At 40.4% G+C, this 21,639-nt stretch overlaps 1 protein-coding gene across 1 annotated transcript in view; it reads right to left on the bottom strand.

Moving 5' to 3' along the window:
* The window catches only part of THBS2 (thrombospondin 2), a 33,600-nt gene extending 17,436 nt beyond the window's left edge, over nt 1-16,164 (bottom strand). The window contains exons 1-12 of the mRNA XM_066994080.1: nt 15,922-16,164; nt 14,793-14,867; nt 13,325-13,881; nt 11,827-11,911; nt 7,230-7,426; nt 6,341-6,481; nt 5,988-6,084; nt 4,764-4,934; nt 3,789-3,965; nt 1,580-1,753; nt 1,007-1,134; nt 751-903 (exon numbers count right to left, since the gene is read on the bottom strand). Of these exons, the coding sequence (XP_066850181.1) occupies nt 751-903; nt 1,007-1,134; nt 1,580-1,753; nt 3,789-3,965; nt 4,764-4,934; nt 5,988-6,084; nt 6,341-6,481; nt 7,230-7,426; nt 11,827-11,911; nt 13,325-13,881; nt 14,793-14,867; nt 15,922-15,928 (1,962 nt within the window). The 5' untranslated portion in view covers nt 15,929-16,164. The remainder of the gene's footprint in view (nt 1-750; nt 904-1,006; nt 1,135-1,579; nt 1,754-3,788; nt 3,966-4,763; nt 4,935-5,987; nt 6,085-6,340; nt 6,482-7,229; nt 7,427-11,826; nt 11,912-13,324; nt 13,882-14,792; nt 14,868-15,921) is intronic.
* Between the last annotated feature and the right edge of the window lie 5,475 nt (nt 16,165-21,639).

The following is a 21,639-nucleotide window of genomic DNA, read 5'->3' as shown; positions in this document are numbered from 1 at the left end:
TCATTAATGCCCAGAAATTTACTGCAACGGAAAGTACACTGTACTCACCTGTTTGCTTCAGTGTTCCACCTGTCAATACTCAAAGACTACCTTTATTTTCTTAAATCAAGAACAGCCTAATGCATTTTCACATTCCCCTCAAGTAAGCTTTTGTTACCTCTTCATATCACTTTGCTTAATTTCTTTGACAGTTTCTGAGAATCTTATGTTTATATCAACCAGAGTTTGATTCAACAGCAACAGAGAGAAGGCATTCTAAGGCATCTGTTTTAATATTTTTGTCCTGTCTCTCAAACCATAGCCTTCAATGTCACTTTCACTTCCTTATATCCTTCCCCACTGACAGTTGTCAGCCCAATGGAACTTAAGGAGAACGTCTCCCATATGTCTGATGATATCCACATTAACAGCAATATACTTATATGGGTAACTACCCTAATTCTTCACTTCCCTATCCCCCAACTAGGTATATACACCCAAGAGAAATCATTGCAAACTAGGGGAATGCCCACTTCCTGCATGTTACACTCATTTGGTCCTAGGCAGATGCCTAGAGAAAATAAAAACCTTTAACAGAAACCAACAAATTCAGTGTTTTGTCACTTGAATCAAAAAACACCCTGAAGCAGAAGCTATCTATTTGAAGTTATCTTTGTTTTGCACCCAAGTTTATCGCATTTTAATTCACAGATACTTTCAGTGAGAATTACTCAGTTTCTGAGCCATCAAATTCTCTCCAACATCACTTACCTGCTTCTCTGTCTTGGCAACTTCCAGTCCTACCCCATAGGGCTGACTTCCTTTATAGCGTGGAGGACATGGCAAGCAGTGGAAACCTGGATTCGTGTTCACACAGCGATGAACCTGATTCACCTTAAAGCAAACATCTGACACAGCTATACACTGTAGGAAAGGAAAGAAAGAAAACAATTAGATGGCAACATAATTCCCAAATAATGAAAACTTCACAGTAATTTCCTGATGTTAGTGGAAATAAAGTCAATACCTCATCAAGATCCTCACAGACTGTACCATTGCCAAGGAAACCTGTTGGACATGGCCCGCATGACCAAGACCCATCTGGGTAGCTGTTGCATTCTGCTCCAGGAAAGCAGGGATTTGACAAACACCCATCTGGAAAAGACACATAAAAGCATATATTAAGTTATGAGCATGAAAGGCACATAAGACCATTTAAAAAACAGCAATTCTCTGTTCATAAGCATAGATCACATCTGATACAGACAAGTCTCATAAAAACCTTCAAAATTAGGGTTATTAAGTGTATTTAACATTGATTAACTATTGTTTTAATATGAAACTATTACAGGTTGCTAAATCCAGTTGAATGCATTTTAGGCCCTGATTGAGAAAGGCATCCCTTTTCAGGAAGAGTCAGTATCAAGAAAACATATAAAATCCCAGTGATCTAATCAGCACCCAAAAAAAGTTAAAAGTGCTTTCCTGTAACCAAGGTGTCATTAGCAGATTTCTGTAGCGTCAATTTGAATTTTTTCCATTAAAGAAACAAAAGCGAAAATAACTACACAAACAGAATAACAAATGATTAAATACCAACCAATTGGGCAATCCTTCTTATTGCACATATCATGTTGTTTGGTATCTCCCACACATGGCTTTCCTCCATACTGTGGCTCCGGACTGTTACAGAGGCGAGACCTTTCCCGAATTCCTCCTCCACAGGTAACAGTACAAGCAGACCATGGAGACCAAGGACCCCACTGGCCATTCACTAAAATATGCAGAAGAGAAGGGAAAAGAAATGTACTGGGGACAACATTTCGTGCCAGTTACAACAATCATTTGCTGGGATCCCTGACAGTTTCTCACTGCACACACAGAGGAAGAAAGATGCTGGCAAAGCCTTCTACTGAGATAGCAATATTTCAGAAACAAACAAGCAAATAAAAAATACCCAACTGCTTTATGGGCATTTTTGGCCAATAATTCAAAATAACATGCAGTGCCCACCGGCTTGGTGCGTTTCCACTTAAGCTGACCAGAGCAAGTACAGCAGCTTCAAAGCTCCCTGCTAAGATTCCATTTCATACAGACAGCAGCAGGTAACTACAGGATACAAACTTCTGCTGAGCCAGACCTGTGCTCTAGGACTCTGAGGTTGAAGCTATTACTCTTGTTTGTTAATATATTCACCAGTTTATCTTCAACGGCATCGCTTAACTCAGTATAAGTGACTTATTTGAATGATTCTTCTGCACAATTTATATTGGTACAATCCCACCAATTCTGTTGTCATCACTCCTGATTTTTCGTGAAATAAAAGCATTTTTGAACCAAACTGTTTGTTCTTAGTGCTGTAAAAAACAGAATCGCAATAGTGTGTGTCCATAAATAAATCATCCTTGTCAATATTGCTAGCTTTGCGTGCACACGCAGGTAAAAAAATAGCTCTTTAAGTAATATTGGGTTAATATTAGTATGAAATTCAGGCTCATATCCCATAAGTAGAATGGAAAGCATGGAAAGAAGAGGGAGTGAAAAAAGGAGGAAAAATCATATGAAAGGAAAGAAAAAGAGAGGCATGAAAAGCAATCTCTAAAGAGGTTAGAACATGTAGATGAAGAACAAAGAGTTGTAATATGAAATAAATGTGTTCCATATATATAAAATATATATGCATGCATTCAAAGAAGCCTGGCTACTGTGGATTATATGTCTATTCCTAATATGTACAGTACAAGCTTCCTATTAGATAGAAAATATTTATATGTTTACTATGCACCAATAAATAAACTATAAAATGAACTTCTCAAACTGTTAATGTTTAAAGCCAAATACTAACTTGGGAGGCTTATAAAACTTCAGACTGCATCCTTATGTTCATTCTAAAAACACTGTGAGGCAGATTAGCAAGATGGTAACTACAGCCATGGAGAACTGTTGTGAATATCAAGAGGTTACACAGAAAGTCAGTGGCAAGCCTGTAACAGACATCCCCACTTCTTGACTCCTGATTCCTCCAGAACCTCTGTGACCACTACTTGCTGAAAATGATGCTAAAACTCAGAATCTCAGAGCAAATAAGAGTTATTTAACCCCTAAACTACAAATGATATTCTCTGTCATAGAAATTCACTATAATCTAGAGCTGTATAAAGAGAAGAAGTTCGACTTCTTGAACAACACTATTGAGTCATTGTCCTGGTTCCAGTTAGGACAGAGTTAATTTTCCTCATAGTAGCTGGTAGGGTGCTGTGTTTTGGATTAGGATGAGAAGAGCGCTGATAACATGCTGATGTTTTAATTGTTGCAGAGCAGTGTTTACACCAGGCCAAGGACTTTTCAGCTTCTCGCTCTGTCCTGCCAGCGAGCAGGCTAGGGGTGCAGCAGGAGCTGGGAGGGGACAGACCCAGGACAGCTGACCCAAACTGGCCAAAGGGGTATTCCATACCATCTGACGTCATGCTAAACAATATATAGGGGTGGCTGGCCGGGGTGGGGCGCCGGCTGCTCGGTGATAGGCTGGGCATCGGTCAGCGGGTGGTGAGCAATTGCATTGTGCATCACTTGTTTCTTACACATTATTATTATTAATACTATTATCATTATCACTATTATTATTATTGTTATTATTATATTCCTGTCATAATAAACTGTCTTTATCTCAACTCACCGGCTTCACTTTCCCGTTTCTCTCCCCCATCCCAGAGAGGGAGGGGGGAGGGTGAGCAAACGGCTGTGTGGTGTTTAGCTGCCAGCCCGGTTAAACCACAACAGTCATCTTTTATTTAAGGCCACAGACTTACCTGGGCATGGAACCTTTTCACATTTCTCTGTTTCACGCCCATTTCCCACACAGTTTTTCCCACCCATCTGGGGGATAGGGGAATTGCAGAGGCGGATGCGAGTGATATTTCCTACTCCACAGGTAACTGAACAGGAAGACCAGGGAGACCAGTGACTCCAGCCACCATCTTGACGTACTGCCAGAGAAAAGAGCAAAATTCAAGGAAATAGCCCACCTGCAGCAGTAATACAAACGCACTTGTAAACTTAACCTTCTAATAAGCCCCTCACCACAGCTGATGCACATCGTGTCTCTTTCCTACCACTGTCACTTACAAAGTCCAGCATTTCAGATTGGTCATTCAAGTACAGCTTTCTTAAGAGTCTCAACAATCAGTATAGCACTAAAGTGAATGTTAAACATTTTACTTAAAAATAAACTCGTTCTAATGGAACTAATATTTAAAATGCATATTTGAACAATTAGCAGCTTCAGCAACAGCCTCAGGTACTCCAGTAGCTTGGATATAGAGGCTATCTGCAACAATATGAACTACAGTTCTGAGGGAAGAGTATGATCCTTTTAATACCCAATTCCTAAACACTACAAAGCGACTAAAATGGGCCAATAATCATGAAGGAATGGCAGATCAAACCTAGGACCCCAGGTATTGCAAAGATGAACTGAGTGCTATCTCCATGCTGTCTTCAAAGAAGAGACTCCAGTTTGTAATGTGTAAGGAAAGATGACGTACCATCTTTTTATTTAAGAGAGTGCCCAGAATACACATAGATACTACGTTGATAGTAAAAGGAGGAATATTTGAAAGGGGAGACATAAAGAATGTAACGATAGCTACTTTAATTATACATATGAGTGTTCATATGCCAACCGTTATGAATAATAAGTGTTCACAGAAAATCCAGACTAAGCTTATTTTTCCTTAGAGAAGTCAAAAGAAACTTTAAAAAAGGGGAGAAATTTTATTACTTACTCCGATGGTCACATTTCTTGAAGCTACACATCCTTGTTTGGATGTGTGGGCCTGTACAAGCACTCCTGGTGACATCACATGACCTTCCTCGCATCTGAGTCCCAGAGCCACAGGTAACTGAGCACTTTGTCCAGTCTGACCAGGGTGACCAGCCTTCCTCACTGTCATCAGCTGGCAAGCAAAAGATACAAAAAAGTGCTTAGCATTAAAAGTTGTTTCTATTACCGCACTTGGAAGATTTTCACTTCCCTTTCTCTGTATAATACATGCTTTCTCCTTTAGATCTCTTTCTAATTTGAGCTACCACTGAAGTTATGGAAATGTGGTTTAAGAAAATGAGAGGTTAGCCCAGATTAGATCCTGAACCTCCCTGTGTGCAGTGCACTTGCACAAGGCACCGACCCCTTGAAGAAGGACATCTTACTTCTAGAATGCACTGAGACAAACACTCAATTCCCATATGCCTTTGACTTCAGCGTACAGATCAGTATGATGCACACCTCTGAACACAACACTACCATGAACATGATCAAGAGCGTATTGAAAGAATGTGCTCTATACTCTGAATAGGTAAAAAACTCTTAGTTTATTCCAATGCGTTTTTATTTAGAACATCTAACCAACTGAAGTAGAGATGTTTTCTTCTGTAATAGATCTGATCTGTACAGAGTGAAGAGTACTGAACTCACACTGAAGTCCTAGTAAAAGACTTAGTAAAGACTTGGTAAGTAAAGAAGACGTAGTAAAATTACTAGAACTATCACTCTAAAGCCCAGGCCACAGCCTGCAATTCTGTCTTAAATTAACCTTGTCAACCTGTTCCATATAACAAAAGAAGGCAAAAAGATGTCCTAACTTATGCTAGTCTGTTTTAATTAGGCAGTATGGAATAGGAACAACAGTACATAGTGTTGCAAACAAATAAAAACCAGAATGCCTAACCTTTGAAAATATGACTGGGGAGGAATATGCATCTAACCTCTAGTGTCCAACTTAGCTATGCAAGTTACCAGCTTACTTCTAAGCAACCAATATAATTAGTGAAGAAAGCACAACTCCTCCAGAAGGTAACTTTGAGCAGCAAAGTTATTTCATATGATCCTTTCATACAAATAAGTTTTTTATTTCTTCTTACTTGCTTTACCTCTTGTTGTGACCTCTCCAACCACTAGTAGTGTTTTAAAAACTGACAAAAAGTATCTCTTTCGTTGGCTAAATACTTACAGTGTGAGCAGACCGGGCAGCATTCACCTTCAATAAAAGATGGATCAGCACATGAGACTGGTGGGCAGGTTATTTGATGGCATACAATTTTAGAATCCTACAGGCAAAGAAAACAACATACTGACTTACACTCACATAGAGAAGCAAATAAAGCTGTTTTTTTTTCTGGGGAAGGTTTTATGTATAGAAGTTCTTTGATTTGTTCTAAATGCCACGGACATGGGGACTTTTTTTCTTGAAAAAGTTTCCTAAGTCTAGGCCAAGCTCTCAGTAAATGTGACCAGACCTGGACAGTCGAGCTAGATTAAACCTGCTGTTTGTTTCTGCAGAGAAGAATATCTCCCAAACCTTACCTTGCAGGTGCACTTCGTGCAGCTATCTACAATCCAGCTTTCATTATCTGCAAAGACACGGCCATCCTGCCAGCAAACAGACTGGTTCTTGAGTGTTTTGTTAGGCCCAATCAATTCCCACATAATTTGGTTCTCTTCAGACTAGAAGATGAAGCAAATGAAAAAGTTAGTGCACTTTGTAAGCAAATAATTTTAAACAAGGCAAAACTGAGAAACACTACTGGATTTAAATTTTCCATAAAAAAATCTATACTTTTACATATGTACATAAAGATGATGACCTCAGGTACTGCAATACTGTGTATTAATTTTTCGCTAATAGCACAACTACACTCATCCAGTAGCAGGGGAAATCTGTTCTCAGGAGTTTTTCTTCCTTTACATGGGAAGATTTTACTCTTGAGACATATGGAATATTAATAAACTTCTTTCAGAAAAGATCAACTTATCCAGAATAAGATTTGCACACTTCAGTAAAACATTGCCATCTCACTTACTACAAATATCTCATATACTTACAGTTTTGGTACCTTTTGCATACTTGTTGATGCATTCAGAAATGTATAAGCATGGTAACATTGCTTTAACGGTATACAGATAAGGTATAGTTTGCTAGCTTTCAATTTCCAAACTTGCAATATCTTTTAAAGGTTTGATTTCTTCTGTGTGTGAGTGCATGTGTATGTGTTCTTTTAAACCCAGTCAGTGAAAACCAAGCCTTCATTAAAGAGCCATACTCAAGAACTACCTTACTAGTCACTTTGAAAATGTGGGTCATAGAAACCTCTATTAGCCTCGCCATCTATGAATCAAAGCGCCAGGGGGAAGAGAAAGGAAAGAGCCCCAAAAAACAGACCTCTTTCAGTTCTTCAGCCTTGCAGGTACTTACCACTTTTTGGAGATTATCAGCTAAGTTATTCACCACAATGCGCAGGCCAGTGAGCTCAGTGAACATTGTTCCCAGCTCTTCACAGGAGCGGTCACAGAACTCAGCCTTCTTCTCTGGTTTTTCACCCACATACTCGGTTGTGACAGCAGGGCTCAAGTGAAGTATTTCAGTGCTCTCGTTGATGGTGTTCACTTCAGCTGGTAGCAAGAGAGGGAAAAAGAAGAGTTGCATATAAAAAGTTCTTCCACAGACTACAGATTCCTGCTGAAATCACAGATTGGCACCCATGGGTAGAGTTTAAACACAGCTCTTTTGGAACAGCTTCATGTTATATTATACCCTGAATAAAAGAGAAGGGTGAGATGTCAGCTGGTTCCAATAATCGTCTTTCCCTTTTCAAAATTAAAAGTCAAGCTCTGTCTTGCACAGTGCTCGCTTTAAAACACTGTTGGCACTGCAACACGTTCATTTATGAAGAAAGCGAAAAGGACATAGTAACAGAAAATCAAATCCATTTCATCCACTCAGAGTCATGAAAGGTTTCTTATTTTTTCATGACCTATCGTGTTTTCTCAATGAGAGAAAAAGACACAATAGAAGCCTCCTCGCAGCAAGTCGTTGGCATTGTTCTGCCCATATAGCCCGTGTTTACTTGGACCAATATGCAATATATAACCAACCTCTGGGCTGCTTATGTTTCACTGCCTGGTGTCAAACTCAGAGGAGCTGTTATATTGTTAGTTTAATTCTGAACTGAAACGGAGATCAAGCTAAGATCAGGTTGATTTGTCGCTCCAACCACTCCTCCATCAGGCAAAACTTAATTAAAATGGAACTTCTCGTGCATTACAGAGGGAGAACTGAACATGTTCTAATATCAGAGTTTAAAAGACCTCCCTGTCTATAGCAAACTCTTGAAAAAGAATGTAACAGACAGCATCAGCAGTAATTAAAAAATAAAAGATATAAAACACTCATAACTACATAAAATAATCTGGCTTCTATTAAGCATTTAAATCTTCACCAGGTAAATATTCTACAGCTTCCATGAAAACTTTCTGTAAGGACTCAATGGCACATTCAACTTTATTACCAGCTACATAGAAATCCATACTGTCCCATCACTCAGTAAAGATTTGTTTACCAGATTTAGAAGTGCTGTAATAACTTGAGGTTACCAAGTGAAAGAGAGAAGCAAAGCATATAGCAGTGTAAAAAGAAGAAATCAGCAGAGGAATGTGAGTCATAAAACATATCCTTCTGAACACCCCAATACCAGTCACTGTAGACAAGCCATGGAAGGTGGCAATGCTAAAAAAAAATTTTATGGCTTGATTTCATGCTTGATCGTACATGAAGCGCTAGAGTTAAATGTACAGGCAATGAAAATGGGAGCAGAATTATTCTCTATTCTCTATTCACTTAGAAGTCTAAAAAAAAAAAAAAGAACAAAGAACCAACCCATAAGATGACATTAAATAATTGCTTCTCAACTGTATTTAAGATATTTAGTTTGATGTGATTTTCTATTACTAGGTATGGAGTATCTGCTGCTAGCCACCGTCGACAACAAATTGTTTGCAGTGTTCCAGGATTTATATAATTGCCTTATCTTCACTTACAGGATGGAAGAAAACCGATACACCACATAACGGATCAGACTTCTCTGTGTCATAACTGTTTATTTCAACTGCTTTTTGATTCCCTGGAAAGAATGCAATTTTCCTACCACACTGAAACACCAGGTTTCTCAGATTCCCCCATAGCACTTCTCAGGTCATTAATTTCATATTTTTCAAGCCAACATGGAGTGTGCCTTGACCGGAACATTCTAAGGACATTAATAAAGCTGCAATCTCAGCAGGAAACATAAACCAAAACGATGTTAGAAGAGCTAAATCCACACTTCCTAGTGGTACTTGGCAGCGACTGAAAGAAGATGCCTGGGGATCACTGCAAAATCAGTTCTCTGCTGCTGGCTTCCTGCTAATTTCCTAAGGAGCACATGATTACCTTAAAATGAGAAACCAGAACAGCAGAATGTGCATCCCTTCACATACGCAAATCTCATTCTGTTGATCTAGCTGGAGAAGGGATTTTACTGATGTGTCTACTTAGGCATGTTTTTGTCATCTCTCCTACTCAGCACTGTGTGTAAGACCTGCTTAAAATATTTGCAACCACCACACTACAGAGATACTTTCCTACCCTCAACTCAACTGTAGTCTCAAGCTACCATTTCATTATACCTCACCTTCTCATACTGCAATAAGGTACAGAAGGGAAACACAGTCCTGGTTCTGAAAAAGCAGCAGGATTTTTGTGCCCTCGCTGCTGAGGGCAATTCACTGGTAATGTCTGCCATGTGGGACACTCTCATGTAAGTTGTCACCTTAGCGCCTGTACCTCAGCTCAACGGGCAGGCGAGGAAAATGGGAAAATACCTATGTATTCTGTGCTCAGTAGCATATTGCCCATGGCTTTTCATCTGTGATAATTAACCTGGATAGGCAATGCCAGAAAATCCCAGTCATGCACGTAAGAAAATTCTCAGGTCATTCTGACAGCCTCCAACAACAGCATGCCATTAGCCCTCTTCTGCCATTAGACAAGCAATTTCCATCTTGTAGTGTTCTCTTGGTATTGTAAAATAAAAGTCAAAATACTGTGTATGAAATCATTCGCTAAGTATTTCCCAGGAAGGATAAAACCAAAATCTGTGTAATTTATCAGACCTGAAAATTTGGTAGTTGACAAACATGACAAAATATGCATTAAAAACGATGCTGCTGGTTATGGCGGCTAAAGTAGGTATGTAACAGTATGCAAAACTCAATTATCCCTTTAGACTCCCATTGGCTTCCTCTTTATAGTAGAAATACTGTACTAAAATATTCCATTTTTACTTGGTGATATTTCAAAACATTTCCTTTGTGGTAATCAACCAATAGTAATATAAATGATTTGAAGACACCCTCTTTCATTTGTTTTGCTGGTTAAATCTATTTACACCTAGGGAGCCCAGTATCTTGAATAATGACACGGTTCTGTCTCTGACCACTGAATATGCCCTCTACATTCTACCTCAGTTTCTGGGAATATTGCTTCCCCTGGCAAATGAAGCAGGGTAGCTGAACGGAATCCTTCCTGAAACCATGTCTTATTTAGATTACAGTTGGACCTAAATAAATGTTCTATTCTCCCACAACAGTTCTGATCTCAAGCATTTTCTTCCACCAACAAAGCTGAAAACCAGTAATCAGTAGTTCTGTGCTGTTTGTAGTTTCTGAGTACAGAAAACAGTGTGGCTGGGATACATGATAATCAACAAATGAGGGCTTGTTTTCTTACTTGTGCCATCTAAGGCCACTTCCATTCTAGCCCACAAGACTCGTTTCTAACACATCATCACACTTGTGTCTGAGGTCCTGCAGCAAGGCACACCTCTGGAATGTACGGGATAACCAACCAATATCCTTTATCAAGATTTAAAAACCAACCAGCAAGCTCACTTAATTTTTTGTACATATACATACATATATATATATACATGCATATTTATGTATCTTAGAGACTTCTCATTGTAAAATCTCAGAACTCTGTCTGCCTTTGAAGAAGTTAAGACCTGATACTGCTTAACTTTCGGGGTATGTAAAAGCAAGGAAAAAAGTTGAGCATTGTCTGCTTAACTGACTTGCTCAATGTCATATGTCTTGGCAAAATGACAGAAATAATGGCATTTCAGATGGTAAGAGTTTCAAATAAAATCCCCAAGTCCTGACTGCCTTGTGCAAACACCATGTTCTTATGGAATCAATTGTCTTTGAGTCTTGACTGAGCTCCTGCCAGTTACAAACGCCGGAAAGTAAACTAGCACCTCCCATGAGCTCTACTGCAAAACCTTAGTGCATACTTGACAAATTTTCATTACTCTGTCATGAGGAATCCAATCTACTCCCACGCACAGAGGGCTCCCCTCCTGGTGAGGTCAGCACGTACAGGACTAACAAGAATCCACGGCAGCCTGTCACACACATGCCTTCCATAGTTTCTTATTTTGCTTTCATTGTTTTCGTTAACACCCTTCTGGGATTCAAACCCAAAGCCTATTTCATTCGAGAAACTCATTGTTGAGTAACTCTGTGTTTTTAAGACGCGTCCCTGAGATTTGCTCATGGACCCATTGAGAATCAGGAGCAGAATTCAGAAAATGTTCTTAGTCTTGTGCTCAAAGCATCAGAGTTTTCCTCATGGAAGAAGATAGATATTTTCATACATATACATTTTTACTTCTATTTCTATTTCTTTCTTTTTCTTGACAGCTTTTCTCCCTGCTTCGAAACAGAGACTCAGAGTTACAAACCAGCAGCATGAACTAAAGATGTAGGCTGGAGAGAAGGAATGCTATCTCAAGACAGCTAACAAGCATGCTCCTTTCACCACCAAAAAGCAACTTGCTTCCTTTTTCATCACCAAATAAGAATCCTCTACAATTTCCAAGGGATCTGTTGCATGGCTTTAATATAATAAATCAATATTGGCAATTCTCATTTTCAAAGTCAACTGAACAATATTAATGGGGGAAGAAAAGCCTTACTTGACTGGCTCCTCTGGCATCCTTTTTTACGCAGAACATCCTCTATTGAAGTATCAAAGATTAACTGAATATTTTGCAAGAGACCCTGTAGTAATAATAAAAAATAAATAAAAAAACAGTTAGATCAATTTGGAATTAACCAATAACTAATCTGTCTCAACCCCGTGCTACTGACTGGATTTAGCTGACTGGTAAATATGAAAATAAAACAATCTACTAGACATTAAAAAATGTATTGATGGTTCTGTTATATACAATTTCAATACTTTAAGCAACAAAATTAGGTATTTTCTGAAATAGGTCATAATAAAACAGTAATAGATTGTAGTTCTATGACGCATTGGCCATGAGGTCAAAGCCAACTTTAGAAGCTCCTGCCCCATTGCACCTCCATCCTTAACCAGTCATTCCCATGCACTCTTCAATTGCACTGACACTACCCTGAGACGACACTATAAAAACAGACCAGTATGTTTCACTTAATCTATTTTTAAACTAATTCCTTTCTTTTTTGAGACTATTTCTTATTTCAGTGGCCAACTGAACTGTACAGTTCCAAAACTAGTTCCATCAGCACAACTTAGTCATGGAGGCAGGAATGGAGAGGCCGTGGGCAACAACTTCTGACCTTCCTGCCAAAACTAGTCAACACATGGAACCACTCTCCAGCATGTCATCCTCTGACTGAAAACTAGATGGCATAATAGGATGAGAAAATAAAGGGCTTTACAAATTTTTGAAGCCATGAGTTCAAGTTTGATTTCAACTGTAAGTGAAAAGAAGCTATCCTTAGAGTACATGGACCAGATCACATCATTTTATGGACAGGAAATCATTTTCATTTAATAGGAAAACCAGAAAGTTTGTAATTGCTTTGTTTTAAAACAAAAGAGAAGCAAAATGCTTTCCACAAGAAAAGAAAAAAAATCTTTAACAAGACTGATCAAAACATTTTGTTCTGATTTTTTTCCTTTTTTTTTTTTTAATTGAAATGAAAGGTTATTTATTCAAATTGGCAAATCAAGATATTCTGTTAGGGTATGGTCCAACATCACACCCTTCAACTCAATTAAAAATTCTTTTCTTCCTCTATCTTTTTCAAATAAAATTGAACAAATATCAACAGGTTCTGTGAACTGAACAGAAATACTTCAACCAAAAAATAGGTCTTCAAGCTATTTCCAGAGTTCTGCAAAATCACCACAAAAAAAAATGTGACATTCAGAAGCCTTACATCTGGAAAACAAAGAAGATTTGTGTGCACTTCTCCCGACCTTAGACTTTATCAGTCCTTTACCAGTCCTTTTGCTTTCAAGAACTCCCAAATTCATGCAATATGGATCCAGCAATGAATAAAAACACATTTTGGAGAAACGCTTGGGAAAACCTGTGACCTCGTCAAATCCAACGGACATTGTGAGAAAAAAAATGCACCTATTGCATCTTCAGAAACTCTCTGCAGATACGTTACCTCACCAGAGACCTCCGAGTTACCTACCCTGAAGTGATTCTCCCGAATGGACCCTTTTGCCACATACATTCTGCTGCTCTCTGCTTTCAGCTGTTCATAGAAAGGCTCCTCCAGAATGAAGCTGTCAATAAGGTCACAGCCAACATAGAGGTTGTAGTTCTCCCCTGCCACTTGCACAGTGAGGTTCTTCCATTGCGAGTCAGCAAGGTCCACGTCTTCCAGGGAAATCACGTTCTGGAAGCCATCCACCCAATAGATGAGGTCCAGGGTGTTGGCTCGGCCATTGGAAATTATCTCAAACTGCCTCTCACTGATGCCAGGACCCTCTAAGGCAAGGATGGTGCCTCTAGATTGCCTGTCCTGTCTCAGGGTGGCTGAAAGGATAAAGCCCTCATTTTGCCGTATGAGTTTGACAATCTTTTTTAACTTCTCTGGTTTAAATGGAGGTATATGGTCAAACCGAATGAAACGGTATGCTGGGATAGTGGGATCTGGACCCCGAAACAATTTTGCTCCAACTGTCTTTCGGTTTATATTACTGATTTGAAGTAAATCAAAGGTATTCTCCTCTTCCTTGTCACCATCTGAAAAAATTAACAGTGTGTGACAATGTGACTACAAAAATCATCTTAAGAAACATTTCTGCACACTATACTTAGTAACTGCAATTATACGATGCACATGAAGATCAGCAGAGCAAACCTGGTACTCTCCTACCTCCACAAACATAATTGCTTTACTAGCAAGCAACTGAATAATATTTTCCATCTGTCATTTTCATTTACATGACACCTCTCTTCTTTTATGTCTGTATGTATCAATATGCCATCATATAACTAAACACATGACTATATAATTTATAGCATTATATAATACACAATTGTACATAATGTTCATGAACTCTACGTTCATGTATGTCTATGCACAGATGCAAGTAACGATGTAATCAGTAGATATTTTTACATATATGAATGGATAAGAAAACTGAGCCAATTTCTGTATTTTGACTATCAGCTAACAAAAATCAAATGATGAGAAGCCATGTGACAACAGGAAGCAAGAGATGTGCATTTTAAAGGTTCAGGACAAGAAATCAGATGTAAATGAGGGCCTGGCACTGTGCCAAATTACATTTTACTTATATTTGGTCTGTAGAAGTTTATTTCTTTAACTCCATCTTTTTAAAAAGTTCATACCAAGTGATTCTGTTTATTGCGCAATATATTTATACTGCAGAGAAAAGTATAATAGCAATTACTTCTGAGATTATATACATTTCAATCAATAATTTCTAAAGAAAAAAAAATTAGAAAATCTTCATTTAGCAGTAGCTAGATGCATCTACCAAAAAAAAAAAAAAAAAGCCCCAGCAACTACAATTCCAGACACTTTAAAAAAGTCATATATGTTTACTGTGCCTACTGTATGTCAGGTAAGACTATTTCTACACCAAGTTTTAGCTTTGTGAGTTAACTATATCTAGCTAAGCACTTACCCTGAGCATCTGAGGAAACCCACAGGGTTATCAAGACAGCAAGCCACAACAGCCCACTCCTCTGCACCATAACTCCTATGAATAAACCAAAAAGAAGTATTAGGGAAATAACCTTTTTCAACTACAAATATTTTAATTTGCCTTAGGACATAAGCAGAATTCTCATTATATACCCCAACTACACATAGGAAATCAAATTCCTATCTTTTTTGATTATCGTCATGCTTATTCATTACTGATGCCAGAAGTAAAGTAAAGTGGCATCAAGTGAAAGGATGAAGAACTCTACAGTAAGGCTCCTTTTCATTTAAATGACCCTACTAGGAAAAAAAAATAAAAGAAAGCCACACAGAAACTACACTTTTTTTGCACAATCTTTTTACCAGGTGGCATAGGGACCAGATGATACTGCATGATATACAGCACATTAGTAGCTGCAACTTTACTTTGGATCACAAGGCTGAAATTTCTCATTCGGATGAAAACCCTTGCAGGACAATAGGACCTCACTACATGCTAGTTTTAATCACTAGGGATAGTTTTCATTCAGTGCCTTTCCCAGTGTCTTCACACAAACGCCTCCCTCCTTCTCATACACATATCATTACCCATTCCTACAACCCTCTGTACCCAATCATAGCTGGAGAAAGTGACTTCCAACGCGATGCTATTTTCGCCCCGCGGCGCTGTACGGCGAAAAGCCACATAACTGCATCTCCACACGCGTGTGCTCTCACAGAGCAGGCGGCACTCACTTGGACGTGCAGACACTCACTCCTCCGCACACACCTCCCGCTCCAACACTCCCAGCGCTACACACGTTTTTGGAAGCACTCGGGGATACCACCTTTGGCTGCCAGACATTTCTTTTTTTCCCGCAGCTCCTCTGATTTCTCGCCTCTTACTACGGACGGGGCTGCGCTCATTGGGGATGCGCTTTACCTGCAGCACCCCTCACGCCCAGCACCTCCCCGTGGGGCAATGCCCAGACGCCCCTGTCCTTGTCCCTGTCCCTGTCCCAGGTCGGGTCGCCTCATCCCCCACCTCCAGGCTCCGTAGCCCAGGGCGAAGCCCACCGGAGCAGCCCCCGGGGGTGCTCCTCGGAGGGGCACGGCGCCCATCGCCTCACCTGGCATGGGGGGAGCCGACGGGGCGAGGAGGCTCTGCCTGCTCCGGGGGCGACGCCGGCGGAGCGGGGTGCGGAGCGGGGCGCGGAGCGGATCGCAAAGCCCAGCCGCCGTCGCACGTCCCTCCGCGGCCCCGCGCCCCGCGCCGCCGCCTTTATGGGCTGCGGGCCGGGCCCCGCTGTCAATCAGCGGCGCCGGGGCGCGCCCCCGGCTCGCTGCTCGGCGGCGGTGACACGGCCCCCCCTCGCCCCCTATCCGCCCCCCGCCGCCCCCTCCCCGCCGGGCCGCCCGCTCTCGCCTACCTGCGAGGCGGCGGCGGGCCCGGCCCCTTGCCCCGCGCCGCCCCGCGACCGCCCTGCGCAGGGGCGGTGCGAGAGGCGGGACGGGCCCCCCGGGGCGAGCGGGGAGAGGGGGAGGCGGCGGGGCCGGTGCGGAGACCCCGCGAGCCGCTGCCGGGACCCGAGAGCGGCCGGGAGCCGCCGCCGCGGCCTTCCGAGCCCCGTCCCCGCGGGCGGCTGGCGGGGAGAGCGGCTGCGGCCCCTCCGGCCCGGCCCGGCCCGCCCGGCGCACCTCGGCGGCTCAGGGCTCGGCTCAGCCGTCCCCAGCACCGAATACTCTCGTTTTCATCCCTTTTTAAAAAATATTTTTTACGTTACGGCGGCAGCAAAAAGGCCGCCTTGGGTACCGTCCCCCTGCCGTTTGTCAGGCAGTAGTTTCTCAAGTGAGCCCCAGCACCCCGGCCCCTCTTGCCTCCCCGTGGAGCACTGGTCCCTGCTGACCTCAAGGAATTTGGGCTTTCTTCTCCATGCTTCTTATGGAGGGAGCCATCCCTCAGGTTAACGTGAGCACAGGAGAAATCTCACTCAGGTATTGCGCCCAGCGTGGAAAACTGGAAAGTGCCTCCACAAGCAAGGTGTCTTGGACCAGCAGGTCCCCCTGCTGAGGAGCAGCCATCACGCTGCAGGCACAGTGCTGTGTGGGGCAGGAGAAGAAATCCCTGTGGTGTGTCCACAGAACCTGCCCTGAAGCATGGAAAATTTTTGGAAGTCAAACGAGAAGACTAGGACCCCCGCTGCAGAGGCCTGATCTGGGCTTGCACAATATCTGTGGAAGGATTTGTAGCTGATGAGAAGAGGCATAGATTTGGGCTCTGAGAGGTGTGATGAATCCGGAGAGTGGAGCCCCATCAAATGTATAGGTGGATAAACACCACAAATATTAAAAAAAAAAAAAAAAGATACAGAGAAAGAAAGCATAGAAAGCCATCAACTTTCTCATCACAATTTGAAATTCCAGTAGAAAAGATGTTGCTCTTTCAAAACTCAGAAGACTTCAAAAGGCTCAATCTGTCACTAGAGCAGAAAACGCCAACGCAAGCATCACTGTCTTGCTTTCTGCCATGGAAGCTCCTTCCAACTTGGCTGGCCTGGGCCTTGCAGGGTAGTGGGAGCCAAGGAACTTTCCCCTTTCTCACAGGGTCCAGGGGACTGAGCCAAGCTAGGAGGGAGAGGGCTTTTTTGTCTTCCTAAGACATTTGGTTTTCAGTTTTGCGAAACCTCAAGAATTTAAAAAACTAGCTAATGAAGTTCACAAAACCTCAAATTCTACTGCGTTTACTCATTCCCCCCACTATATTAAGAGTTAGTCTTTATATATGTAGCTGTGCAATGTGTTTTCCACAGGACTTTGAACAGCACTGGCACAACTGTAGTCTGGGTTCACAGTTGGAGAAGAGAGGGCAGCAAAGACTTTAGGAGACTAGAAGGTATCTGAGATAATTCAGTTTACTATTGGTACATTCATATGAGAACACTTTTTACAGTGGAAATTTTCAAGTCAGTAAAAAAGTGCGAAGTTAAGAGATAAATTTTATCCTGATTGCTTTTAACCAGCTACCACATAATAAAACTCTTCTTTCCATCTCTGTGGGCGTTGAAGGAATGAAAGATTGATAGCATATTGTTTCAAGCTGAGTGATTTATATATAGGATGGTGACCTTTGAGACGACAGATTTGCTTCTGTTCTTTCCACGACTGTGAAAATGCTCACTGCTTACTTTTCCCTGGCCACCTTTAAAGAGGTAAACATCATCTTCAGTCCAGGATTCCTGACAGAAAGGCTCACAGCAATGAATGCGCATGCTTCTTTCCCCAGCTAGACAATGTATACATGCAAACGTTGGAGTTACGTTCATGTTTCTCAATCTACCTGCTCTTTAAGTAGAGTCTGAAAATGAGCAATGATAATTACAGAGATCATAAAGTCAGATTTGCTTACAGTTAGGAACACTAGTGAAGTAACATTCTCATACGAACGGTTTCCTTCAGTGTTTTACCTTTCTTGTGTTTTGCTTCAGACTGGCCCATCATACATAAGCACAGGTACTTAAATTCTCATTTCTTTATGACACCTCTTTCTGTCTTCTGTTTGGGGTTTTTCTTGTTTTCTTTTTGTTTTTTTTTTTTCTTCTTTTCTTTTTTTATTATTTTTTCCTTCTGCACCAGTCTTAGGGACTACCATTTTGGACCGTGTGAGCATGCATTACTGAAAATCACTGGGGAATGGCAGGACCCAGTGAGTCTGGTTCTGCACTGTCTCAGAAAGAACTGTGATGGATCTCTATCAAATAACTCTAGTTTTTGCCAAAGAGTTTATTGCTGACATTCTGTCTTAGCTTACACTAGGGCAAGACCTTCATTAGAAGAAATCCCACTGAAGAAAGTGGAATATGCTATACATACTAGAAATTTTTGGACTACTTTTCTGACAACGTTAAAGATGTTGTGGAACAGTGCCAGAAGACAAATTCCATGACTTTTGCTGGGTGAAATCCTGATCAACATTTCACCCCACACACAAAAGCAATCCCACTCATTGAAATGAAGCTAATTGCACAAATATGTTGTAAGAGTCCTTCAAGTCTTATCCTGCAGTCCTGGATTTTCATCTGATGCTGATAAAAATTCTGGAACACTGTCCGACTGGCACGATGAATTTTTCCCAGTAGCTTCAGCAGAGTCAAACATCTGAAGAGAGAGATTACTTTGATGAATGCCACAAGAGCTTCTTAATTACATCACTGATTGTGTAAAAACTTTAACTTATTTTTACTATACACTACACATATGCAAAATAGTGGATTTTATGCTTTTTTATTTTTATAAATGAAGATAAATGAATAATTCCTATTTTTAATTTCTGAAGGCATTAGATAGAGGTTGCATGTTTCACAGGAAGCACTTGAGGTTAGATAGTTGCACTCTATTTCCATCATCCTGCTCAATTCATAGAAATAACAAAAATTAGTAAGATCAAGCAAAGATAAATTGTCATCATTATCATGAGTAATGGCATGGATTAGCTCTTTAGAGCCTTTTAAAATCTATTTGTACATATTTACATAAGCCAGAGAAGCAGAAAGGAAGAAGGTTGCAAGGCTCATCCAACAAACTAACGATAAACTTAGGACTGTTACTTCTGTGTCTGCACATAGTCTTTTGTTCATTAAGGCAGCGTCTGCCCATGTCTTACAGTCTCCAACATCAGTGAATATCAGATGCCATATGATACACTAATAAGTGGTAATAAGTATGATAGCTACATTATTCCCACAGAGGTAATTTCAAAGACCCTATACATGTGTAAGATCATCATTTTGTTGAAAACCACTTATTACTGCAGTTCCATGGAGAATAGCAATACTACTGGCTGTTGATTTAGGCTGTACAGAATGCTTCTTCACCACTATATTTAGTGTCATATAGACATACCAGAATGAGAAGACAGCAATATGAGCACTCAGATGTTTGTCAGCACTGGTTCTCCAGTGTTGGTTGTACAGGAAATGAGCTACCTTTTATAGAAAACATCAACTTCTTTCTGTACTCCAGATTAAAAATTATAGCAATAATTGCAGCATAATTTGTTGATTGCTTGTGTCATTTCCATACAAGTGAATTAATCTCATAAATGCAATCATTTTCACAAGCTCAAAGGTGAAATATTGGCCCTGGAACTGCTGACCATTTCTGAGCAGCTTGGTAGTGATACCAATACAAGAGCAGTGGGGTAAGACTCCATGCCTCTGCTGTGTAGGTTAGATTGAATGCTTCAACAGTCCTTGAAATCTGTGAATCCCTGGGCTTCCTTTGCAAGTGCTGCTGGAGCAGCTGTGGTTTAAAGTTCTGTGTTTCTATTAATGTAAGATCCATGAAATTCAGCATTAAAATGGAGATTGCACTTTTTTTCCCCCCAAATACATGAGATACAGCAATACATTTTTTTTTCTTTTTATGGCAAGGCTTGATTTTCATAATTCACTTATAACGGGGTTACAAAATGAAAACAGATGACTTCAGATTAGCATGTGACTCAGCCATTCAGTTTTCTGAATGAGCTATTACTGATAGGGAGAAAGACCTGGGTGGTTCCTCAGACAACATGCTGGAAGTACTCCAGATAAATGAAGATTTTTAACACCAGAATAAATTACACAGGGGACAGTGAATTCATCTAGGATGAGGAAGAAGGTTATTCTTGATAAAGCATTATGTATGGTTTAGTTTAAGTTCTGTTGCAAAAGTGGTCAGAATAAATGGACATCATCACCAGATACTTAGTTTTCCATTTTTTTTAATTATTATTTTATTATTATTGTTATTCAGATGGAGAAGTATTCCATTTCCAATCTTCTTTAAATAATTTCCAGGTATAAAATGTATCCAGTTAGAAGTGCTAACACCTTCTGTCAGAGGAAATGGCCTTGGGCTTTACAAGTACCAGCCAGTATACTTTTGCAATAATCTTGTCAAAGAGGGAAATCTTACTACCACCCATTTACAAACCCAGTCTGCCTCAGTGAAGGGCTTATACACAAAAGCATGCTCAGTGGTGTTAGCCAGACAACTCTGAGTTTAAAACTAAACACATGTATGAGCATTTTGCTAAATTGGACCCTATATTATTTAACTAATATCCCACAATAACTTATGGAATGAGCAGGAAGTGGAGCCCTAGACTTCTAACTCACAGTCAGGAACTTAAAATGGGAAACCTTTTTTTCCCCTATCCTTACAGTACATAAGACAAAACAAATGTTCTTCTACAAAGAGTTAAATGTGTCCTTAACCTTTTTTACAGAATGTTGGTATTCTTTCCCCTATTATGAGCTGCTGAACATGGTAGGGTTGCCAAATATTTTCAGTCTCCAAAAAAGGAACATTCCCCTACCAAGTGCAATGCAAATGAGCACTGAAAATGCTCAGTAAATCCCACTCTGTTGCTCTGGGTTCTAAATAAATAAATAAATATTTTTACTGGTTTCAGAACAGATTTTTTACCCAAAGATCTGTTTTTAGTACAACTTTATTACACAGCAAAGGTATTGCTATTTTCATTTATAACAGGAATAGAATACATCACTGCAGCATTGCTTTTAAACAACTATGACTAACGAGCCTTATTATCTGGGCTGTAATATTATCATTCTTATTTTATTTGCTGTCTTGTGCTTTCTGTATATCAAGTGGAATTCATTCTGACATATTTACTTATGTTTAAAGATAGCCCAAATCTCAAAGCTTTTAGCCAGTGTGATTTAATCCATATTTAGAAGTAAAACACACTGAAGTTAGTAGTAGTTTTAGCTTTGGAGCAAATGAATACAACTAAAATGATAACTTCAGTGGTTCGGCCCAGATATAAGAATGGTCCAGGTGAC

Source organism: Anser cygnoides, chromosome 3, assembly GCF_040182565.1.
Source record: "Anser cygnoides isolate HZ-2024a breed goose chromosome 3, Taihu_goose_T2T_genome, whole genome shotgun sequence".
Lineage (NCBI taxonomy): Eukaryota > Metazoa > Chordata > Aves > Anseriformes > Anatidae > Anser > Anser cygnoides.
Note: the sequence above shows the minus strand (reverse complement) of the source record. Positions and strands in the feature narration are given on the sequence as shown.